Here is an 18,276-nt window from a genome sequence, read left to right on the forward strand (position 1 = left end):
GCCTTGTGTTTGGGCTTATCTCACTGAGGCTTGGCTGCGTCCTTTGTTCCAGGTGTCCTGTTGGGGTGAGTTGCTGCTGGGGCACACCTGACAAATCCTGCATGTGCTTATCGAGGGCCAGGGCCCCTCCCTGGCCTGGGCTCAGAAGGGCCTTGTTGAGGGCTGTTGTGTCCAGACGTGCGGTGTCAGCAGAGCCTCCTCCAGCTGAACTGCTAAGGAGGGTCCCTGTGGAGTTGGCTGCCATTGAGCCCCTGGGCCCAGGGCTGGCTTGGCCCCACATCACTTCTCAGGGTCCCAGAAGGAGCATGTCATATGTGGGGTCTCTCTGGGTTGTCATGTGCCTGGGGTGCCTGGGCTTGAAGGAGAAGGGCTGTCTGGTGGGAGCAGTCTTGGGTCAAGGACCCTGTCGTCTGTCCTGGAATCTAATGCTCACCTGCACGGACGTGTATGGGGGTAGTTGAATGACAAAGGAAGGAACAAAGCCAGCTGTGGAGGAGCAGATGTGGGGCTGGCCAGCAGGCAGGGGCCTCGCAAGGGCTGGGCATATGGACCAGCGGGTGCAGGAGAGGGAGGATGCAGGTTCAGAGCTTGGCTCAGGGGCCCAGCACCCACTGTCTCCTCTGGGCCTTGGGTAGGCAAGGCCACCCCACACCCCCCACCCTCCACCAGGTGGCTAGTGGCCTGGGCCCTGAGTCCGGTGCTCCCTGGGGCACAGCTTTGCTTCCCCTTCCAGGGTCTCTCCACAGCTGCCTTCTCTTCCTCCCATCAGGCCTCCCCCCTGGGGTAATGTTTTTCTCTCTGGCTACCTAGACTCAATTTTATTGCAGTTTCCTGTAGGAGAGGTGAGCTGCAGACACATTACAGAAACTCTAAAAATAGAGAATCCCATCAGGACCATTCCTAACATTTGGGTGTACTTATTCCTCTCTCCCCAGTTTTATTTTCCTTGTTGGGGAAGATTTGCCGTGAGCTAACATCTGTGTCAGTCTCCCTCTACTTTTTTTTATATGTGGGTTGCCGCCACAGCATGGTTGATGAGTGGTGTAGGTCTGTGCCTGGGATCTGAACCTGCGAACCTAGGCTGCTGAAGCGGAGTGCACTGAACTTAACCACTATGCCACAGGGCCGTCTCCTCTCCCTACTTTTTAACCTTTTGTTTTTCTTAAATAGTCGTACAACAGAACAATAAGGTGAACACGTGTACTCAGCACCCAGCTGAAGGAAGACATTCATTTTTAAATTTCAGAAGTAATCAGTGCTCACCATAAAATATCTAAACACTACAAAAATATAGAGCAGACCTCCGTGTTTGGCCTCGGCCTGCAGACCAGAGGTTGCCCCTGAGAGCCGGTCGCTCTGCTTGCCCAGAGCTGGGGGCGGCGGCCGGTTCTGTGCTGCTGTCCCTCTTACCCAGGTGTACCACTGTGTCTGGGCCCAGGGCAGCACCCGAGGCTTTAGCTCTTGCCTGTAGCTGCAAAGCTTGGATGGGCGGAGACCTTTCCAGTCTGGTGTTTTACCCCGCTTCACAGCCTCGGCATTTCTTCACATTAGCCACTTATTCATTATCATTAATTGTTAATTATACTTCTTCCAGAAACTGGACGCGAGGTCCCTGATCAAGCTGAACTTTGCCAAGAACAGTGAAGGTCAGTGGTCCCTTTTACAGCCAACTCTAGGATTGGCCCGCAGAACCCAAAGCCCTCTGCCTACAGAATCAGTCTTTCCTTTCTGATCAGGCTGGACACTTCCTTTTAATTTCTCATATACATAGCATAATTTCTTCTTTAAGGTCTAGGTAGTTTAAAGCTGGGGGTAGGGGGTGAAACCTTGGGTTTGGGGCGCTTCTTCTCTTTTTTTTTTGTGAGGAAGATCAGCCCTGAGCTAACATCTGTTGCCAATCCTCCTCTTTTTGCTGAGGAAGACTGGCCCTGAGCTAACATCCGTGCCCATGTTCCTCTGCTTTATATGGGATGCCGCCACAGCATGGCTTGTGAGCAGTGCGTAGGTCCGCACCCGGGATCCGAACTTGCGTACCCTCGACCGCCAAAGTGGAGTGTGTGCACTTAACTGCTGCACCACCGGGCCAGCCCCAGGGGCGCTTCTTCCCACAAAGGCAATTGGGCTATTTGGGCCGCTAGTGGCCTTTGTGGGCACAAGTGGTCCCTGTGCAGCTCTGGTCTGGTTGTTGCTGGAGGTAGAAGCTACTCAGGCCAAGGCTCAGGGCAAGTGGCCAGGCAGTGGGTGTGGGGGATCTGACGGATTTCTCCTCATCACTGGTCATAAAGCACCAGCCCAGCCCTGGGGTCCTCCTGCTCTGTATCCCTACACGCCTCCACTGTTCTTGTTGGCTAGATGCCCACGCCAAGGCAGTGCCCGCAGGCCCTGACCTTGCTCTGGGTTCTTTGTGGGCCTGTGCAGGTGCCATGGTTTAGGTTGGTCTCTGTGCTCACTGGGCATGTGCATTCGGGGGAGATGCTGAGGCACCTGAGGCCGGGGCCTGGCCCACAGTCGGTGCTGGTTCGCAGTGAATGAGTGAGCCAGCCTCGGCGAAACAGGCATAGTGCTTCATGCACAGTCCCTGGGGGTCAAGGAGCTCCACCCTGGTGGCCGAGCACTGAGGGCCTCCCCACTCTGAGATGGGCTGATTTGGGGAGCCCCACAGTGTATCTCTCACTCAGCAGATGTTTACTGAGTACCTGCCACGTGCTGAGAGCAAAACAGGCCAGCTCTCTCCCAGAACGAGGGGGGCTTACCTTGTGGTGAGGGAGGAGACCGGAAAACACACTGTGGTGTGTCAGCTGCTGCTTCTGCCAGGGACAGAAGTAAAGAAGGGGAGGGGAGAGGGCAGGACGACTCACTGACTGGATTGGAGTGGAAGGGAGGGAGGGAGGGAGCCACGTGGGGATGTGGGGGAGAGCATTCTAGGCAGAGGGCACAGCCAGTGCAAAGACCCTCAGGCGTGTCTGGGCACAGCCAGGAGTCTAGTGTTGCTGGAACAGTGTGAGTGAGGGGTGGGAGCAGGGGTTACAGTCAGAGGCGTCAGGGCTGGGAACGGGATGCAGAGCAGTCCTGCAGGGCCTGGGTGGCTGTGGGAGGACTCTGAGATTTGAGCTAGAGAGGAGAAACGAGATCTGACCTAACTTTTGCCTTTTTTTTGTTGTTTAAACAGTTTTGACTTAGCAGTCACCCTTCTTTGCTTTGTTTTGTTTTTAACTGAAAATTCCAGACACATGAGAGTAGAGAGAATTAGTACAGTGACCGCCTGCCCGCATCCATGCTCCAGGGTCAGTCCTCTGCACTCCGGGCTGTCTGATTGTGTCCGTGCTCCCCCTCCACACCCGCTTAGGTGATTTTGCAGCAAATCCCAGATATCGGATCATTTCACACTTAAGTACTTTGGTGTCTGTCTCTCAAAGATAAGGACTTCAATAATAATCACAATACCATTATCACACCTATAAAATTAACAAATTCCTTAGTATCATCAACTACCCAGCCAGTGGTCAGATTTCTGAAATGCTCTTATAATTATTTTTTTTTACAGTTTTCAAATCAGGATTTTTTAAAAGTCCACACAAATATGTGTGGTTGGTATCTCTGAGTCTCTTAACCTATAAGCGTCTCCTCCCCTTTTTTTTTGCAGTTTATTTATCGGGACTTATTCGAACAGCTGCCGGGTGGGGAGTTGACAGGGAGGGGCAGGGAGGATGGCAGGGGTTTGTTGCAGTAACCCAGGGGAGGGGACAGGAGGCGAGGGCACAGGGTCTGAGGTGGAGGAGGGGGCACTGGTGGTGGTCGTGGTGTTGGGCTGGGGGTTGATGGAGCAGACTCCTTGGAGGAAGGCCTTACCTTGCAGGGGTTGGTCCTGCAGGATGAGCAGGAGTTTCCTGGTGGTGTCGGAGGAGGGGCTTTGAGCAGCGGGCTGTCCCTCTGGGTCCCCGCTCTGGGTGTGCTGACACAGGGGTCTGCCCCCCTTTCTCTGACCGGCCTGTCCGCGTGTGCCTGCTCACTAGGGAAGTACCACTGCCCGGTGCTGTTCACCGTGTTCACCAACAACACTCACATCGTGGCTGTCAGGACCACCGGCAACGTCTACGCCTACGAGGTGGGTTCTTGGGAGCTGTGTGGCATCCAGGCTCTTCGGGTGTGTGCCCCAGGGAAACCCAGGGCTGGGGGTCCCAGGGCGCAGTAGGCATGGCCTGTCTCGGTGGAGCCTATATTCTGAGAGCCACAGTGGAGTCGAGAAAAGGTGGGGCCTTTGTGCGGTCTCCGGACCTGAAGCCTGGGCGGTTCTTTCGTACCCCAGGAGTCCTCCCCACAGTCGTCTTCAGTGAAGACTCTTACTGACCAGGCCCTGGGAGGGAACTGTGCTCTAAGGGCAGGCCCCAGGGCTGCGAGGGGAACACCCAGCCCCTCGGCTCCTGGTGGAGTCCCCAGGAGGAGTGGGTGCAGGCCGGTGGGTGAGTGTAGGGGAGAGGAGGCCCCGACTTCCATACCCATCCTTCTGCCCCGGGCGTGCCGATGGAGGGTACAGATGGCAGGAGTGTGGGCCCCACATTGGGAGGAAGCCCTCTCAGGGCCATTTTTGTTTCCATTACTGGCTATTGGCAGGGTCCGTGTGGCCAGCGCTGCTCTAAGGGTTCTGAGGGTCACTTCTTGCCCAAAGTGTGCATGGATTGGGAGGCGTGCCTAGTAGACATAGGTGCTCTTGCTGAGCCTGTTTGCTGATGTGTAAGATGTGTGTGACGAGAGTCCTGTGAGGACCTTTGCTGAGAGGGCTGAATTCTAGTCTCGGGGACTCAGCAAGCTCCACTCTCAGTGGTGGGGCCGCCGCTGTGAGCCCTTGTTGGGTACACGGTTGTCCCCATCTTTTCCCCACATCTGGGCGGGCTCCAGGCTCCTGCTGCCTCGTTGGGGGCAGGCACCATAACGGCAGCTTCCTCCTGGCCGCAGGCAGTGGAGCAGCTAAATATCAAGGCCAAGAACTTCCGGGACCTGCTGACTGACGAGACCTTCTCCCGGCAGGACATCATCACTCTCCAGGTGGGTGTCCCCTTCCCACTGCCGTTCCAGGGGGTCCACATCGAGAACCTTGGCACAGCTCCCCTCTGCCAACCCCACCTCTCCACCCATGCTCGCTGGCTTCCTCCTTGCCACCTGCCTGGTTGCGGTTTCCCAGCTGCCTTCAGCTGCTGCCCTCAGTTCCCCCACCTCCAGCCCTCCCAGCTCTCACGGGCTGCATCCTCAGTCTGGTTCTCACATGTCCCCTTCCAGTGCCTGTCCCTGCTGTGTCAGGGCCCCTCATCTCTGCCACCAGAGCCATCTCGGCATCTGAGTGGCCCCTTTGCAGGTGTGACTCTCCTCCCGCCCCCCTGAGGGTGGGGGCTGATGCATGCTCTGTACCTCAGCATTGGGCACAGGGCGTGCCTGTAGGTGTCGTAGCCCTGAGTGAGTTAATGAAAAATGTGAATTTAGGAAATCAGGGGTGACCCTAGATGGGTCGTTCCTTTCTCATTGGGGTCAGCAGTCCCCTCTCCCCATCCTGGCCTAGGACCCTCGTGCCACCCGTCCGTTCTTTGCTGCCTGGGGCAGCCGCTCGTCTCAGGACCGGGTCCTGGCTATAGTGCTGGCTGACTCTGCTGCACGTGTTTGTTTGCCTGCAGGACCCCACCAATTTGGACAAATTCAACGTCTCCAACTTCTTTCACGTTAAGAATAACATGAAAATAACAGACCCGGGTACGTACAAGCTGAGCTGGTCTGGGTGCCGGGGGTTTGGGTGCAATTGGTCGCTGCTCCTTGGGTGAAGCCCCCACCTTCCTCGGGGCCCGAGCACCCAGGAGTCTTTCTCAAGCCTAGACAGGCCTTGAATTTCCCGAGCCGACATTCAGCTTCTCCTGTGCTGAGGTTGGCGGGACCACCCTGGCCCACACCCACCCATGGGGCCCTGACATGGTGGGTGCCAGCCAGGGCCATTATGCCTCAGTGCCCACAGCTTCATGAGATAGAGGCCTGGCTGCTGCCTCCTTCCGACTCCAGACTCAGCTCCAGGACCACTTCCTTGCCCAGGTCATCAGTGCCTGGATGGGGCCCTCTCCTCCTAGGGATTGTCTCTGTCCCCGCTACAGGGACAGGCAGGCTGCTCGGTCCCTCTGGCAGGTATGCAGACGGGTGTTGAGTGTGGACGCTGCTCAGCTAGCCAGTCTCCGCAAGCAGGGTCCTGTGGTGCAGGGCTGTTTGTGAACACTGTTGGGGCTGGGGCCGGGCCAGGGACAGAGACCAGAGCTGCCTCCAGTGGACCCCATCGGCCGGTGGAGTTGCTGCCCTTCGGGGCTGTTTCCTCGCTCTCCCTCCACAAGCTCCTCCCCGGGTTTGTATCAAGATCAAGAAGGTGTCACTGTGATGGAGGCTTGGGTTACATCGGCCTGAGTCCTGGCCCAGGGCTTCCACTGTTGCAGTGGGTTCCTGTCCCTGTCATGCACATTTGGGGACGTTGCTGAGGGCTCAACTGCTCAGGGCCACCATGGTGTTTTGTAGATGAAGAAAAGGCCAAACAGGACCCATCTTATTATTTGAAGAACACAAATGCTGAGACCCGAGAGACGCTGCAGGAGCTCTACAAGGAGTTCAAAGGGGACGAGGTCCTGGCGGCCACCATGAGAGTGCCGGAGAAGAAGAAGGTGGACAGGCTGAACGCTGTGAGTTGGCGGAGGCCAGCACTGCTAGCTCAGCCCCACAGAGTGGGCCTGGGATACATTTAGAGGGGAGGCAGCCAGGAGCCCCCAGGCCAACATGCGCCTGGGGGCCCAGAGGAGGCTGGGGGTGACGGATGGGTATGCTGGGGGCCACGCAGGGGAGGAGGCCCCCAACCATGGAGGGTCTGCAGCATGCTCTGGCCCAAGCTGGGCAGACCAGAACAGACATGCTGGGTGGATAGCTGCCGGGTGGCTTCCACAGTACCACGTGACCCAGCAGCCTCCTGCCTGTGGTCTATGCGTGGCAGGGAGAGGATGGCCCACTGGGGTGCAGAGTTGCTGCCCTGCAGAGCTGGTTACCTGGTGCCCAGAGCAAACCCAGGGAGAGACGGCAGAGGCATTTCAGGGGTGCCATGGTGCTGAGGGGAGGGAACAAGCAGTGCTGGGGGCTGCTTGCTGCCCACCCCACCTGGGCCTCTCGTTTGCCTCTCACGACACCCAGTACTTGGCCCTGAGGCCTCCATTCAGCAGGGATGGTGCCAGGGTTGCACTCTTGCCTGTTGGTCCCCAAAGCTGCCCCTTTCCCTATTCAGGCAGGGCCTGGCGACCTGGGGCTGGGAGGTGGGCAGGACAGAGCGGGGCTCTGAGGCTCCCTCCATAAAGAATTACCCAGGAAAATTTGTAAAAGTAAGAAGAGAAAGTTTGTTGTTCATAATCCCAACACTCTTAACAGCTCCTAGCGTTTTGGTTTATTTCCCCTGATGGGAAGAAATCCCACTTTTTTCTCCCTCTGCCTAGGATAAAAAAATAACATCTATTAGGGCTTATTTTTTCCTGATTAAAAAGGCAATGTGTTTACTGTAGAAGCCTGAAAGCTTTAAAAAGAAACTAGAGTCCCTTACACTGTGACCCCCAGCGGTGAGCAGTTTCCACCTGGTTGATTTCCAGGGTCTCATTTAACATGAGAGCCGTGGCCAGATGCACCTTCAGCCCAGTTCAGGCCTGCAGGCTGCTGCCTTCTGTGCAGGCTGGTCTCGCGGTCAAGGGCACCCCTGCTTGGGCCTCTCCCTCCCACTCCTGTCATCACATCCCTTGATCCCTGGGCCCTTAGAGAGAGGCTGATGCGGGCCGGGCTGTCCCGTGGCCTAGGAGGTCCCTGCTGGTGTCTGTGGGCAGTGGCCAGGTCCACCTTCCTGGAGGAGAGGTGCTGAGCAGGGCCTGAGTGGTGGGGTTGGCTGGCTTCCATGTCCCTGGCCCGCTGGCCTCGCCAGGCACCGCTGATATGCTGACGTGGTTTTCCCGGCAGGCCCACTATTCCACTGGGAAGGTGAGCGCCTCCTTCACCTCCACTGCCATGGTTCCAGAGACCACGCATGAAGCAGGTAGCTGCCTTTGCGTCTCCATCACTAGCCATGCTGCTTAACAGTGGCCGACAGCAGGGTGGCCTGCCTCCCTCCCTCCTCAGCATTGCTCTGTTATGCCTGGCTTCCTGGGCTCTTAGGCAATTCAGGAGTGGTCAGGCAGGGACAAGCCCTTTTGGAAGTGTGTTTGTGTCTGGGATCGGGGAGGCTACAGTGAGGGGGAGGCGGCGGGCTGGAGGCCCTCCTCCTACTGTGTCCTGCCTCCTGGGGCCACCCTGCCTTGGGCTCCAGGCTGCCCACGGCACCTAAGCCTTCCACCAAGGCTGCCCTTGACGTCATCCCCCAAACCCCCTTTCTCTTGTGTTCTCAACCTGTCCCCCAGACCCCTACTGTCCCTTGAGCCCCTCCCCCAAAATCCTGGCTTTTCCAGCATCCTCTTCTTAACTGCTGAGCCCCTCCTCAGCCCCTCTGCCCGTAGACTCGCCCCGTCCTGCCCCCTGCTGCCCCCTGCTGCTCAGCCAGGGCAGATCTCAGGCTCTCCCCAGAGCTGGGGCGCATCCGAGGCCTTAGTTCCTGGCATGGGTGGGGCTGCCCCAGGTTGAGGGCAGGCATGGAGCTCGGGCCTCTGCTTGCAGCCGCCATTGACGAGGACATGCTGCGCTACCAGTTTGTGAAGAAGAAGGGCTATGTGCGGCTGCACACCAACAGGGGTGATCTCAACCTGGAGCTGCACTGCGACATGGTGGGTGTGCAGCTGGCCCCCCAGCACCCAGGGTTGTCTCGGGGTCTTAAATGCAAAGCTGCAGTTAGTCTGTGCTTGTTGTAGAAAATTCAGCCTGTCCTCACTTCCCTCCCCAGAAGGGACCCTGTGAGCGCTGTTCTGGGCAGACAGGGGCACACCCATCCCACAGGAGGGGCTGGCTCCACCCCTCACTCTGCTCGCACGTCTCCCTGTGGCCCTTGCCCTGGGTCACGGCGGCTGCCACTGTCCTGTCGTTCAGCTTCATGGTCCTTCCTTACCTTGTCTGGACCGGGCGGCGGACTGCCTTCTGCTACGTGAGGAAGGCCCAGGTGGTGTTTGTGACCCTCCCATTGGCTGCTGCTCGCCTCACAGAAGTATCTGGGCTTTTTTGCAGACACCAAAAACCTGCGAGAACTTCATCAAGCTCTGCAAGAAGCAGTATTACGACGGCATCGTCTTCCACAGGTCCATCAGGAACTTCGTGGTGAGTGAGGCACTGGCCACACACGTGCTCCCACACGGGAAGCTGTGTGGCTCCTGGCCAGGCCGATTCCTGCAGGGGACCCCTGTCGTCCCTGTGAGCTCCTTTTCTCAGGGATGGGAACACAGTGGGCTTGTGCAGAGAGGTGGTCTTGGGAGCGCCCCTGTCCTCGCCAAGAGCTCAGACCCTTGCGTTGAGCCCATTTGGCAGGTGGGGAGTTCATTCGGTCAGTAGGCTGTGGGCAGTAGGCAGCCGCGAGAGGGCCGGGCGGGGCCTTGGGGTCCTGGGCACAGCTCTCTCACTGGCTTTTGTTCTTGCAGATCCAGGGGGGTGACCCCACTGGCACAGGCACGGGTAGGTACTGGTGCTGGGGCTCCCCTGGGCCTGCTCCGTAGGCTGTGTGGGGTAGGTGGGCAGGGGCTGTGCCAAGATTTCCAGATATGGAATCTGATAGACCAGCTGCCAGTGTGCTGTGCGAGCTCAGGCGCGTGCGTCAGTTCTCTCATTTTGAGGTGGTCGTGAGGCCTAAATGATAGGAGGGGAGGGGGAGCACACTGCCTCTTGCCTGACTCCAGAGGCACCCCTCTTTGTCAGCAGACCAAGGGAGGCTCAAGGGAGCCCACAGCCAGGGAGATTGGGCCCTGCCTGAGACCCCCTAGCTGCCCTCCCACTGCCTCTCAAAGACCCCTCAGCCCGTCGGCTGCTTGGGCCAGGCCCACTCCCTTTCTTTCCCTGTGTGGCGTGAGCGATAACCACCTGTGGCCTTCACCCTTTACTTCCTGTCCTTGGGACCAGGCCTCACGCAGGGGCTCCGAGGGGCCTGGGGGCTGGGTGGGGTCCAGGAGAAGTTGGTGGTGAGGGTCCCTCCGGGCCGGCGCTGCCCTCCAAGGTGCCCTTGCCCCCAACACGGCCCCAGCAGAGCCTGGTGCCCCTATGGGACTCAGCACAGGTTTCTGGAGCTGGGCTGCGTCCTACTGGCTGTGCTTGGCTGGGGCCCAGTCGTTCTTGCTGCCAGCCCTGCTCCTTTCTCTTCCAGGTGGAGAGTCGTACTGGGGAAAGCCCTTCAAAGATGAGTTCCGGCCCAACCTCTCGCACACGGGCCGGGGCATCCTCAGCATGGCCAACTCTGGGCCCAACACCAACAAGTCTCAGTTGTGAGTCAGCCGGGTGGCTGTGGGATGGGCCTGGGGAGGAGGCCCAGGGCTCCCTGCAGGTTCTCCCTCTCAGCCTCGCCCTGAAGGTCATGCTCGACCTGAGTCCAGTCCGGAAAGTGTGCAGCACCCCTGGGAAGACTCCCACGACACGGTCCAGACCTGCCACAAGGGCTGGGCATGTGCACCTGTGTGCCTAAGACGTCAGCCAGCAGCTCTGCGCCCTCTGGCATGTAAAGGCCTCCTGGAGAGGGCGCCACAGGAAGCAGATGTGGGTGTGGGCGTGGGTGGCCTGGGCCAGGGAGTGGCAGGGAGAGGGGACCTGTGCAGGAGGGGCCCGAATCAGTCTGCCTCGAGCAGCCGCTGGAGGTGGGGCGCTTATAGAAATGGGGGACTAGGTGAGGGGTTGAGAATTCTGCTTTGAACGTTTAAGTGTCAGATGGCTGGGGCACCCAACTTGGTTCCAGTGGGTCTGAGTTTTGGCACTGAGAGTGTGAGAATGGGCTGGAAGTACAGGCCTGGGCATCCCCGTGTCCCAGTGTAAAGAGGGGATGAGTGGCCCCCCAGGAGTGAGTGTGGGGAGGGGAGTGGCCTGGACCCTGCCTGGGAGGCAGAGGCAGAGGGGTCTCCACGAGGCCTCGAGAGGAGAGTTTCCGAAGCAGCCACACGCGGCCGCGGAGCAGGCAGGGCAGGGCAGGTTGGTCTGGGCAACAAGGAGGCTGGGCCGGCGTGTCCTGGCTGTTTGATGGGGCGCCCCGCAGACCCGTCTGGCTCGGGGGGCATTCGGCGCTGGTTCCTCAGTCACTCCTTCTCGAGAGCTTTGTGATTTTATCTGTTTTGTTATTTACTACTAAAAATCTTTAATTCCTACTTGTTCTTGTGTGGGGAGTGCTTGTGGGGAGCCCCTAAAGGGTGGGACACTGCCTTCTTACACCCTCTGTGGTCCCTTGGCTGAGGGGGCTTGTTGCAGGTGATTTTTCAATAAATCCTGTCCGACCTCAACTAGGGCCTTCCTGCTGAGAGCTTCTGACAGAGAAGGCACTCCTCTGCCTCCTCCGGCCACTGTCCCGAGAGGCTCCTGGCTCCGCTCTCCTTCCTCCCGTCGTCACATAGTCTGTTCTTGTCTAATTGGGCTCTCATTCTGGACTCTGTTCTTCCTCTCCAGTATCACACAGACTTGGTTAGACTGGCTCTCTGTGCAGGAAGCTCTGTAAGATGTTCTAGTGTTCTGGCAGGTCCACCCTCACTGTTTATCACATTACTTTTTGTCTTTATTTGGTTGTTCATTCTCTAATATGAACTCTGAGATTGTTTTATCTAGTGCTTTGAAACTTCTATTGGGATTCCAACTGGAGTGATGTGACATCTGTAGTTTGGAAGAGTAGATGTGTATATGACATCTTTTATCTAAGAATGTGGCTTGACTTTCCCTGTGGATATGTTTTAAATCTTTTAATATGATTTTATAGTTTTCTACACATGGGTCCTTGCCTTTCCAGATAAAGCTACTCCTTAAGAATTTTATAATTTGTGATATTTTTGTAAATGGAATTTTTTTCCAATTCTATTGCTCATATAGAGAAAATCGATTTATTTTATATCTAGCCACTTTATAAATCCTCTTCTATTTCAAGTAGTCTTTATAAGGAGTGTCTTGGGTTTTCTAGATATTCGGGTTTATCAGGACAGGTGGTGTCCTCCTCTCTGTTCTGGTGTGACTGCCAGTCCCCTTACTGCAGTCCTGCTTTCTATGACATGCTGTTTTGCCATCTGATCAGATTTGTTGTTGGGCCTGCTTTTTTAGGCAAGGTTGTGGAATTTCCAGATGCTTTTCTCTGAGCATCCGTTACTGTGGTTATATGATTTTCTTTTCCTCCTGGAATTTGTGGATGTAACCACTGGACTGACCAGCCTTTCTGTCACTATTTCGTCCTGGAGTAAAGTGGGCTGGTCCTTGCCGTGCTGTGGTGTTCCACTGGCTACTGTTTCAGATTGCGTGCCGTTGTCGTCATATGGGACCCCAGTGTGGGTTGTCTGGGGTGGTTTGATCGGCCCCGAGAATGAGTCGGGTGCAGCTGGCGTACAGTAAGCCTGCCTCGCTTTATGGCCTGGGATAGTTTAACTTACCTTGGACTCAGCTGCTTGTTAAGTTACTTGTCAAGAACGGCTTGCAGGTCATTCATGCTCCTTCCTCACTCGGGTTCCACCTCAGGGGCCAATTGGGTAGTTTCTCTTTTGCCAGAATTTAACTCGTGCATCTCTAGATTTCCAAACTTGCTTCCGTGGCATCTCTTCTGTCTGTGCTCCCGTCTCCCTTCTCTTTCCTTTTTTTTTTTTTAAATTTTTTGTTTATTGCAGTAACATTGGTTTATAACATTGTATAAATTTCAGGTGTACATCATTATACTTCTATTTCTGCATAGATTACATCATGTTCACCACCCAAATACTAATTACAACCCATCACCACACACATGTGCCGAATTAGCCTTTCGCCCTCCTCCCTCCCCCCTTCGCCTCTGGTAACCACCAATCCAATCTCTGTCTCTATGTGTTTGTTTATTGTTGTTCCCTTCTCTTTCCTGATCACATCTGTATTCCTTTTTTCCTTAATGGTTTACAGAGGGTTTAACTGCTTTTACTTTCTGTGTAATTATTTTCAGTTTCTAGCTTTGATTGCTTCTTCCTGGTTTCTTCTCTCTTCTGTCTTACTTTCATGTCTTACTGTACCACTGAAGACATTTGGGCGTGACATGCTGAGGGCCTGTTTCCCTTCCTGCTGTGCTGCGTGCTGGTCGTTTGTCATTTCCCTGTTAATTTCCTCCCAGCGAAGGGTTATGTGGGAGTGTTTATTTCCAAGGAGGTTAGGTGGGTGGTTTGTGTGTTGTTGTTTGGGGAGGGGGCGGGTGTCACTTTTTATTATTAATTTCAAACTCGGGCTTAAGTAGCCCATAAAACTGCTGCTGGATTGGTGATGTTCTTGTCTTTTTACTTGTAATGTTATTTTGTGCTTTCTCAGACACCTTTCTTTTCAAAGAACTTAGACTTTATTTTCTGTTATATTTTTGTTTTCCCTTTCGTTATTTTTCTGTTTCCTTCCTATTTTCTTCAGGTTTATTTCATTCTCTTGTTAGAAATTAGCACCAGCGAGCCCCGCTTGGTGGCCAGAGTTCAGGTCTGCACAGTGGTGGCCCGGGAGGAGGGTCGTCCCTGCTCAGCGGGGTGACGCGTGTGCTGAGAGCTCCAGTCCCTCACTAGCTGTGTGTGCCAGCACCGCCTCCCTGGGGGATGGCTTTGCCCCCTTGGGCACCGTAACTGACCCCGTGATGCTGTTTGCCTTCGTCTCTTGTCTGATACCTTCTTCTTAGCCTTTTTTAATATTTCGTTTCATTTCCTACTTTCCTGTTTTTCCTGGTGTGGAAGTTAGGTGTTTTACTTCTGGCCTTAAGTCAAGAAATACATCTATTTCAAATCTGAAGTTAGAGTTTCTCTCTCTCTTTCCTTCCCAGACAAGACCCTTGCAGTCACCCCCGGCCATCTCTCATGTTAGTGTGGTCAGGCATTTTAATTCCACCCATTTTCCCCAAATGAGGGTGCAGATTTTCTAGGTCAGTGTTGATATACGTTCACCCATGTGTCTCAATGTCTTTACTCCCTTTTCTGCTTGTTGCCTCCTTTCTTCTGGTTCAGAGTCGTTGGTCCTTCAGTCGGTCTCTTGATGGGACAGGGCCTGGTTTCCATTTGCTCCCCTCCCAACCTCCTCTCCAGAGCATCTCTGCCTCCAGGCTCTGGGCACAGCATCTGCCCGACGGGAGGCTGGCAGCAGCCGGGCCTGGAGGCCGAGCCTCCCCTGTCCCTTCCCGGGCGCTGTGCCCTGGGCCTTCAGGGGAGCCAGAGGCCTTGGCTCACGTGGGCAGCCTTGGCTGACAGCCTGCCCTCGATGAGCAGGGCACGGGGGCCACCACCCTCTCTGGATCTCCAGCTTCCCAGGGCGGGCTCTGGAGAGAGGGGCGCACCTGGTTTGTGCCCAGCAGTGGCAGGGCCGAGACGGGCTGCGGGGGAGAAACTCCCGTGCTCTTCCTGAGCCTCCTCCCTCCCGCCTTCCCCAGCTTCATCACCTTCCGCTCCTGCGCCTACCTTGACAAGAAGCACACCATCTTCGGGCGGTAAGAGAAGCGGCTGGGGGAGGTCTGGCAGGTGGGCTCGCTCCTTCCCCAGCTGGGACCCTCACCGCCTTTTCCCCAGGCTTGGCCCTATGCTCATTTGCCCTCGTGACTGTCACTGCCCACGTCTTGGCCATGCAGAACTGGGGACTTGGGGCTTCTCTGTTGGGTGGGGGATGTTTGGTTCTCCACACCTGCCGGCTAAGGAGAGGAGACCAGCTCCAGTCCCGCCTGGCCGGCTGCCCTGCCCACACTCACCGCCCCCTCAGGCTCTCCTGTGATGGTCCTGTCTCTCTCCATCCTCTCATCCAGGGGTTGGCAAACTTCCTGTAAAGGCCCAGATGGTATTTCCAGCTGTGTGGCCTCACAGACTCTGTCACACCCCTCAGCTCTTTAGTCGTAGTGCAAAAGCAGCTAAAGACAGCATGGAAGCAACCAGTGTGCTGTGTCCCACTAAAGCTTTATTGACAGAGCCAGGTGGACTTGGCCCCGGGCCCTGCTCTTGCCTATCCTCTGGTCCCTCCTCTCCTCACCCTGCCGGGTCATTCTGAAGCTAGTCTGGCCGTGCCCCTCACCTGTGTGGAGCTTTTGTTGGGGGGAGCCACTGGTAGCCTGGGACTTGGCCTTTGGGGGTGCCTTGCCCTGGGCATGTTCAGAGGCACCTGTCGTCTGCCGCAGGGTTGTTGGGGGCTTTGACACACTGACAGCCATGGAGAGTGTGGAGAGTGACCCCAAAACTGACCGCCCTAAGGTATGTGCCCCAGAAGGAGAGGGGCTGCTCCTCAGGCTCGGCACTGGGTGGGCATGCATGGGAGCCTGCTGCCTCTCGCTGGCCCTGCTCACGTGCTGCCCCTGCTGCTAGGAGGAGATCCGCATCGACTCCACCACGGTGTTTGTGGACCCCTACGAGGAGGCCGATGCTCAGGTGAGGAGGGCACGGCCACCATGTGGGAGGGAGCTTGGGGGAGTCCCTCCTGGCCCAAGGGGCTCCGGCCAGCCACTGCCCTGCTCCACCACAGATTGCTGAGGAGCGGAAGAAGACACAGCTCGAGGAGGTGGCCCCAGAAAGCACGGTGAAGACAAGCCAGCCCAAGCCAGGGAGCCAGGGCTTGCAGACATACCGCCAGGGGGTGGGCAAGTACATCAACCCAGCGGCCACGTGAGTGGGGCAGGGGTGGGCTTCCCATTTCCATGGTGCCCACAGGTCAGAGCCTGCAGTGGCAAGGAAGCAACAGGCCCTGGGATTGAGCCGTGAGCAGGTGCTGTGGGGGCCGCTGCAGACAGAGGGACCTGTGCTGTGCAGGCCCTCCCTGGCCCGGGGGCCTCAGTGCAGGCTGAAGAGATGGGGGATTTGTGGGGGGTGGTGCAGCCATGTGACGTGTAGACACCTGGCTCCCAGCTCGGGGGGCGGGGTCTGGGACCCATGTGGCAGCTGGAGTCTTCTCTTCCCAGGAAACGTATAGCAGAGGAAGAACCATCAACCAGTGCAGCTGTCCCCGTGGCCAAGAAAAAGCCCAGCCGAGGTTTCGGGGACTTCAGCTCGTGGTAGCAGCAGGCCTGCTGCCCTGTGTCCACGTTACTGATTTTTCTGCAGTCATAAGCCTGCCCTTCGGGCTGCAACTCAATAAAGTGCTTGCCTATTGCCTGGGTCCCCTTTCCTGGCCTTGGGAGTCCACTGGCTTCGCCATCCCTCACCTGGTGCAGAGTGGCCTGGCCCTGTTTCCAAGGCCTGTGCCCAGCCAGAGCCCACGTCTTGGACTGTCGTCAGGCAGGGGGTCTGGCCCTTAGACCAGGCTGTACTGTGGGCCTGGGGCGAGGAGGAAAGGCTGTGTTTCCTGATGCTGGTTTTCCTAGGCCCTGTCCCCTTCTGTCATCTTCTCAGGGACTGTTTACTTGATGTGGTCCCCCAACCAGAAGCGTCACCTGGGAGCTTGTTAGCAACATAGATGCTCAGACCCCAGGCCTTCTGACACAAAGACTCGGGGATCGGGGCTCTGTAGTCCATGTGTTGACAGGCCTCTGGGGCTTCTGATGCTGGTGGTTTGAGGGCCCGGAGCTAGGGCCTTGACGTCATTTTCAAAAACCTTTTCTGCTGCTGCTTGCTTGGGCTCACTGGGGCCCACCGGCCCACCTAGCAAGGCCTGTGGGTGGTCACAGCCATGCCCCCGCCTCCAGCTCTGGCCAGCCTGGGTCAGGATTCCACCTCAGGACAGCCGGCCTCCACCTCAGGGTGGTACTGAGACCACACGGGTGAAGCCGGCCAGCTCCTATTCCCGACGGATGAGCAGCAGGCCCGCGAGCTGGCATGTCCCCCTTGCCCCCACCTCCTCTCCACTCTCAGGGCTGTCCCTGTGCTCAGAGGTGACCCTCAGCCCCAGCTCTAGGGCTTCTAGGCCAGCTGCACCAGTGCTTTTTAATTTAAAGATCCCCTCCCTTGACCCTATTTTTCTATAAATATGTCTTCAAAAAACTTAGACTCGCCTGCCCGTCCTTGCTTTCCGTTCAGTTTGCAGCCCACGCCAGCCTGGCTTCCATTCTCCTGACCCTGACACCACTACCTCGGCTTTCCTGAAGCGCCTTTGCAGAAGTGTGGGGACAGCTGCCTCCTCCCGGGACCCCCGTCTCCTCCAGTCCCAGGGCTCTGAGAGCAAGCGTCACTGTCCGCCCTGCGCACCTGCTCTCAATATCTGTCGCCCTGGGGTCAGCAGGGCCACTGCCCCCTCCAGCTCGTCACCTGGAAATTCTAACAGCCTCCAGTCTTGGTTTTTCTCCTTTCCCTCACCCCAAACCTCAAATCCATCAGCAAGTCTTGACAGCTCTTACTTCCACAATGTACCTTGGTCCTTCTTTTTCCATCTCTGGGGCTGAACCCCAGGCCCGACCCCTTTTGTCTTCACCAGTCTCTTTGAGCCCCTCACGCACGTCCACACAGATGCTGTGTCCGCATCCCTTCCCTGAGCTTGCTGGCCCACTGTCATCTCACTTCAGGCTGGTCACTGGCTTTCCACTGTCCGGAGAACGGGGTGTGTGCCCTGCCTTCGGTCTGTTCCTTTGCAGTCCCTCAGCCCATGACCAGTAGCTGGGACCTGGGCTCTACAGTGACCTCTCAGCCCTTACACGCCTTCAGCCAGGCCCTTGTCCTTCACTTCACGAATGCCCCCTCACCACCACCCCTTCCAGCTATAGCTGTCTCATAACTCACTCACACTCCAACGCCTGTGCCCTCACTGTCTCCAAGCGTCTGGGGTCACACGGGAGAAGAGGGCTTGGCAGGATATGGTGACAGCCCGGTACAAACGCACCTGCAGGCCGCTGAGCAGGCGCTTGTAGCTCAGGGTGTGGGTAGGGGTGCAAGTCTTGGGAGGGGGCAGGTACAGCATGCCTGAGGGACCCTGGACTCCGGGATGGGTGGGGCTCACTCCTCAGCAGTTGAGGAGGAGGTGAGCAGGGTTGGCTGCACCCCCCAACTGCACTGTTAGACCGTCTTTGGGCTACACTCGGCCCCAAACGTGGTGAGCGCAACGGGCATGGCGCTCCAGGAGCTGCTTTTGCAGTGGCAGGCTGCACGCAACAGCGCCGGACCAGGGCCGCAGGTGGAGAGGACCTCCGAGACCCCACACCCCTTTGGAAACCAGGGCCTCGTCCCTCAGCGTCAGAGCAGTGCCCAAGACAGGTGGTGCCAC

General features: G+C 57.0%; 1 protein-coding gene across 8 annotated transcripts in view; it reads left to right on the forward strand.

Moving 5' to 3' along the window:
- Nucleotides 1-16,235, forward strand: part of PPIL2 (peptidylprolyl isomerase like 2) — a 38,038-nt gene extending 21,803 nt beyond the window's left edge. For 7 of the 8 annotated variants that reach the window (XM_058532031.1, XM_058532027.1, XM_058532032.1 and 4 more), the window contains 15 exons: nt 1,595-1,646; nt 4,014-4,105; nt 4,954-5,043; nt 5,664-5,739; nt 6,538-6,698; nt 8,002-8,077; nt 8,692-8,798; nt 9,193-9,282; nt 9,600-9,633; nt 10,316-10,433; nt 14,540-14,596; nt 15,272-15,344; nt 15,456-15,518; nt 15,613-15,752; nt 16,046-16,235. In XM_058532031.1, the coding sequence (XP_058388014.1) occupies nt 1,595-1,646; nt 4,014-4,105; nt 4,954-5,043; nt 5,664-5,739; nt 6,538-6,698; nt 8,002-8,077; nt 8,692-8,798; nt 9,193-9,282; nt 9,600-9,633; nt 10,316-10,433; nt 14,540-14,596; nt 15,272-15,344; nt 15,456-15,518; nt 15,613-15,752; nt 16,046-16,142 (1,326 nt within the window). In that variant the 3' untranslated portion in view covers nt 16,143-16,235. The remainder of the gene's footprint in view (nt 1-1,594; nt 1,647-4,013; nt 4,106-4,953; nt 5,044-5,663; nt 5,740-6,537; nt 6,699-8,001; nt 8,078-8,691; nt 8,799-9,192; nt 9,283-9,599; nt 9,634-10,315; nt 10,434-14,539; nt 14,597-15,271; nt 15,345-15,455; nt 15,519-15,612; nt 15,753-16,045) is intronic. The other variant, XM_058532028.1, reaches the window with a different exon arrangement.
- The last annotated feature ends 2,041 nt before the right edge of the window (nt 16,236-18,276 follow it).

Source organism: Diceros bicornis, chromosome 35, assembly GCF_020826845.1.
Source record: "Diceros bicornis minor isolate mBicDic1 chromosome 35, mDicBic1.mat.cur, whole genome shotgun sequence".
NCBI lineage: Eukaryota > Metazoa > Chordata > Mammalia > Perissodactyla > Rhinocerotidae > Diceros > Diceros bicornis.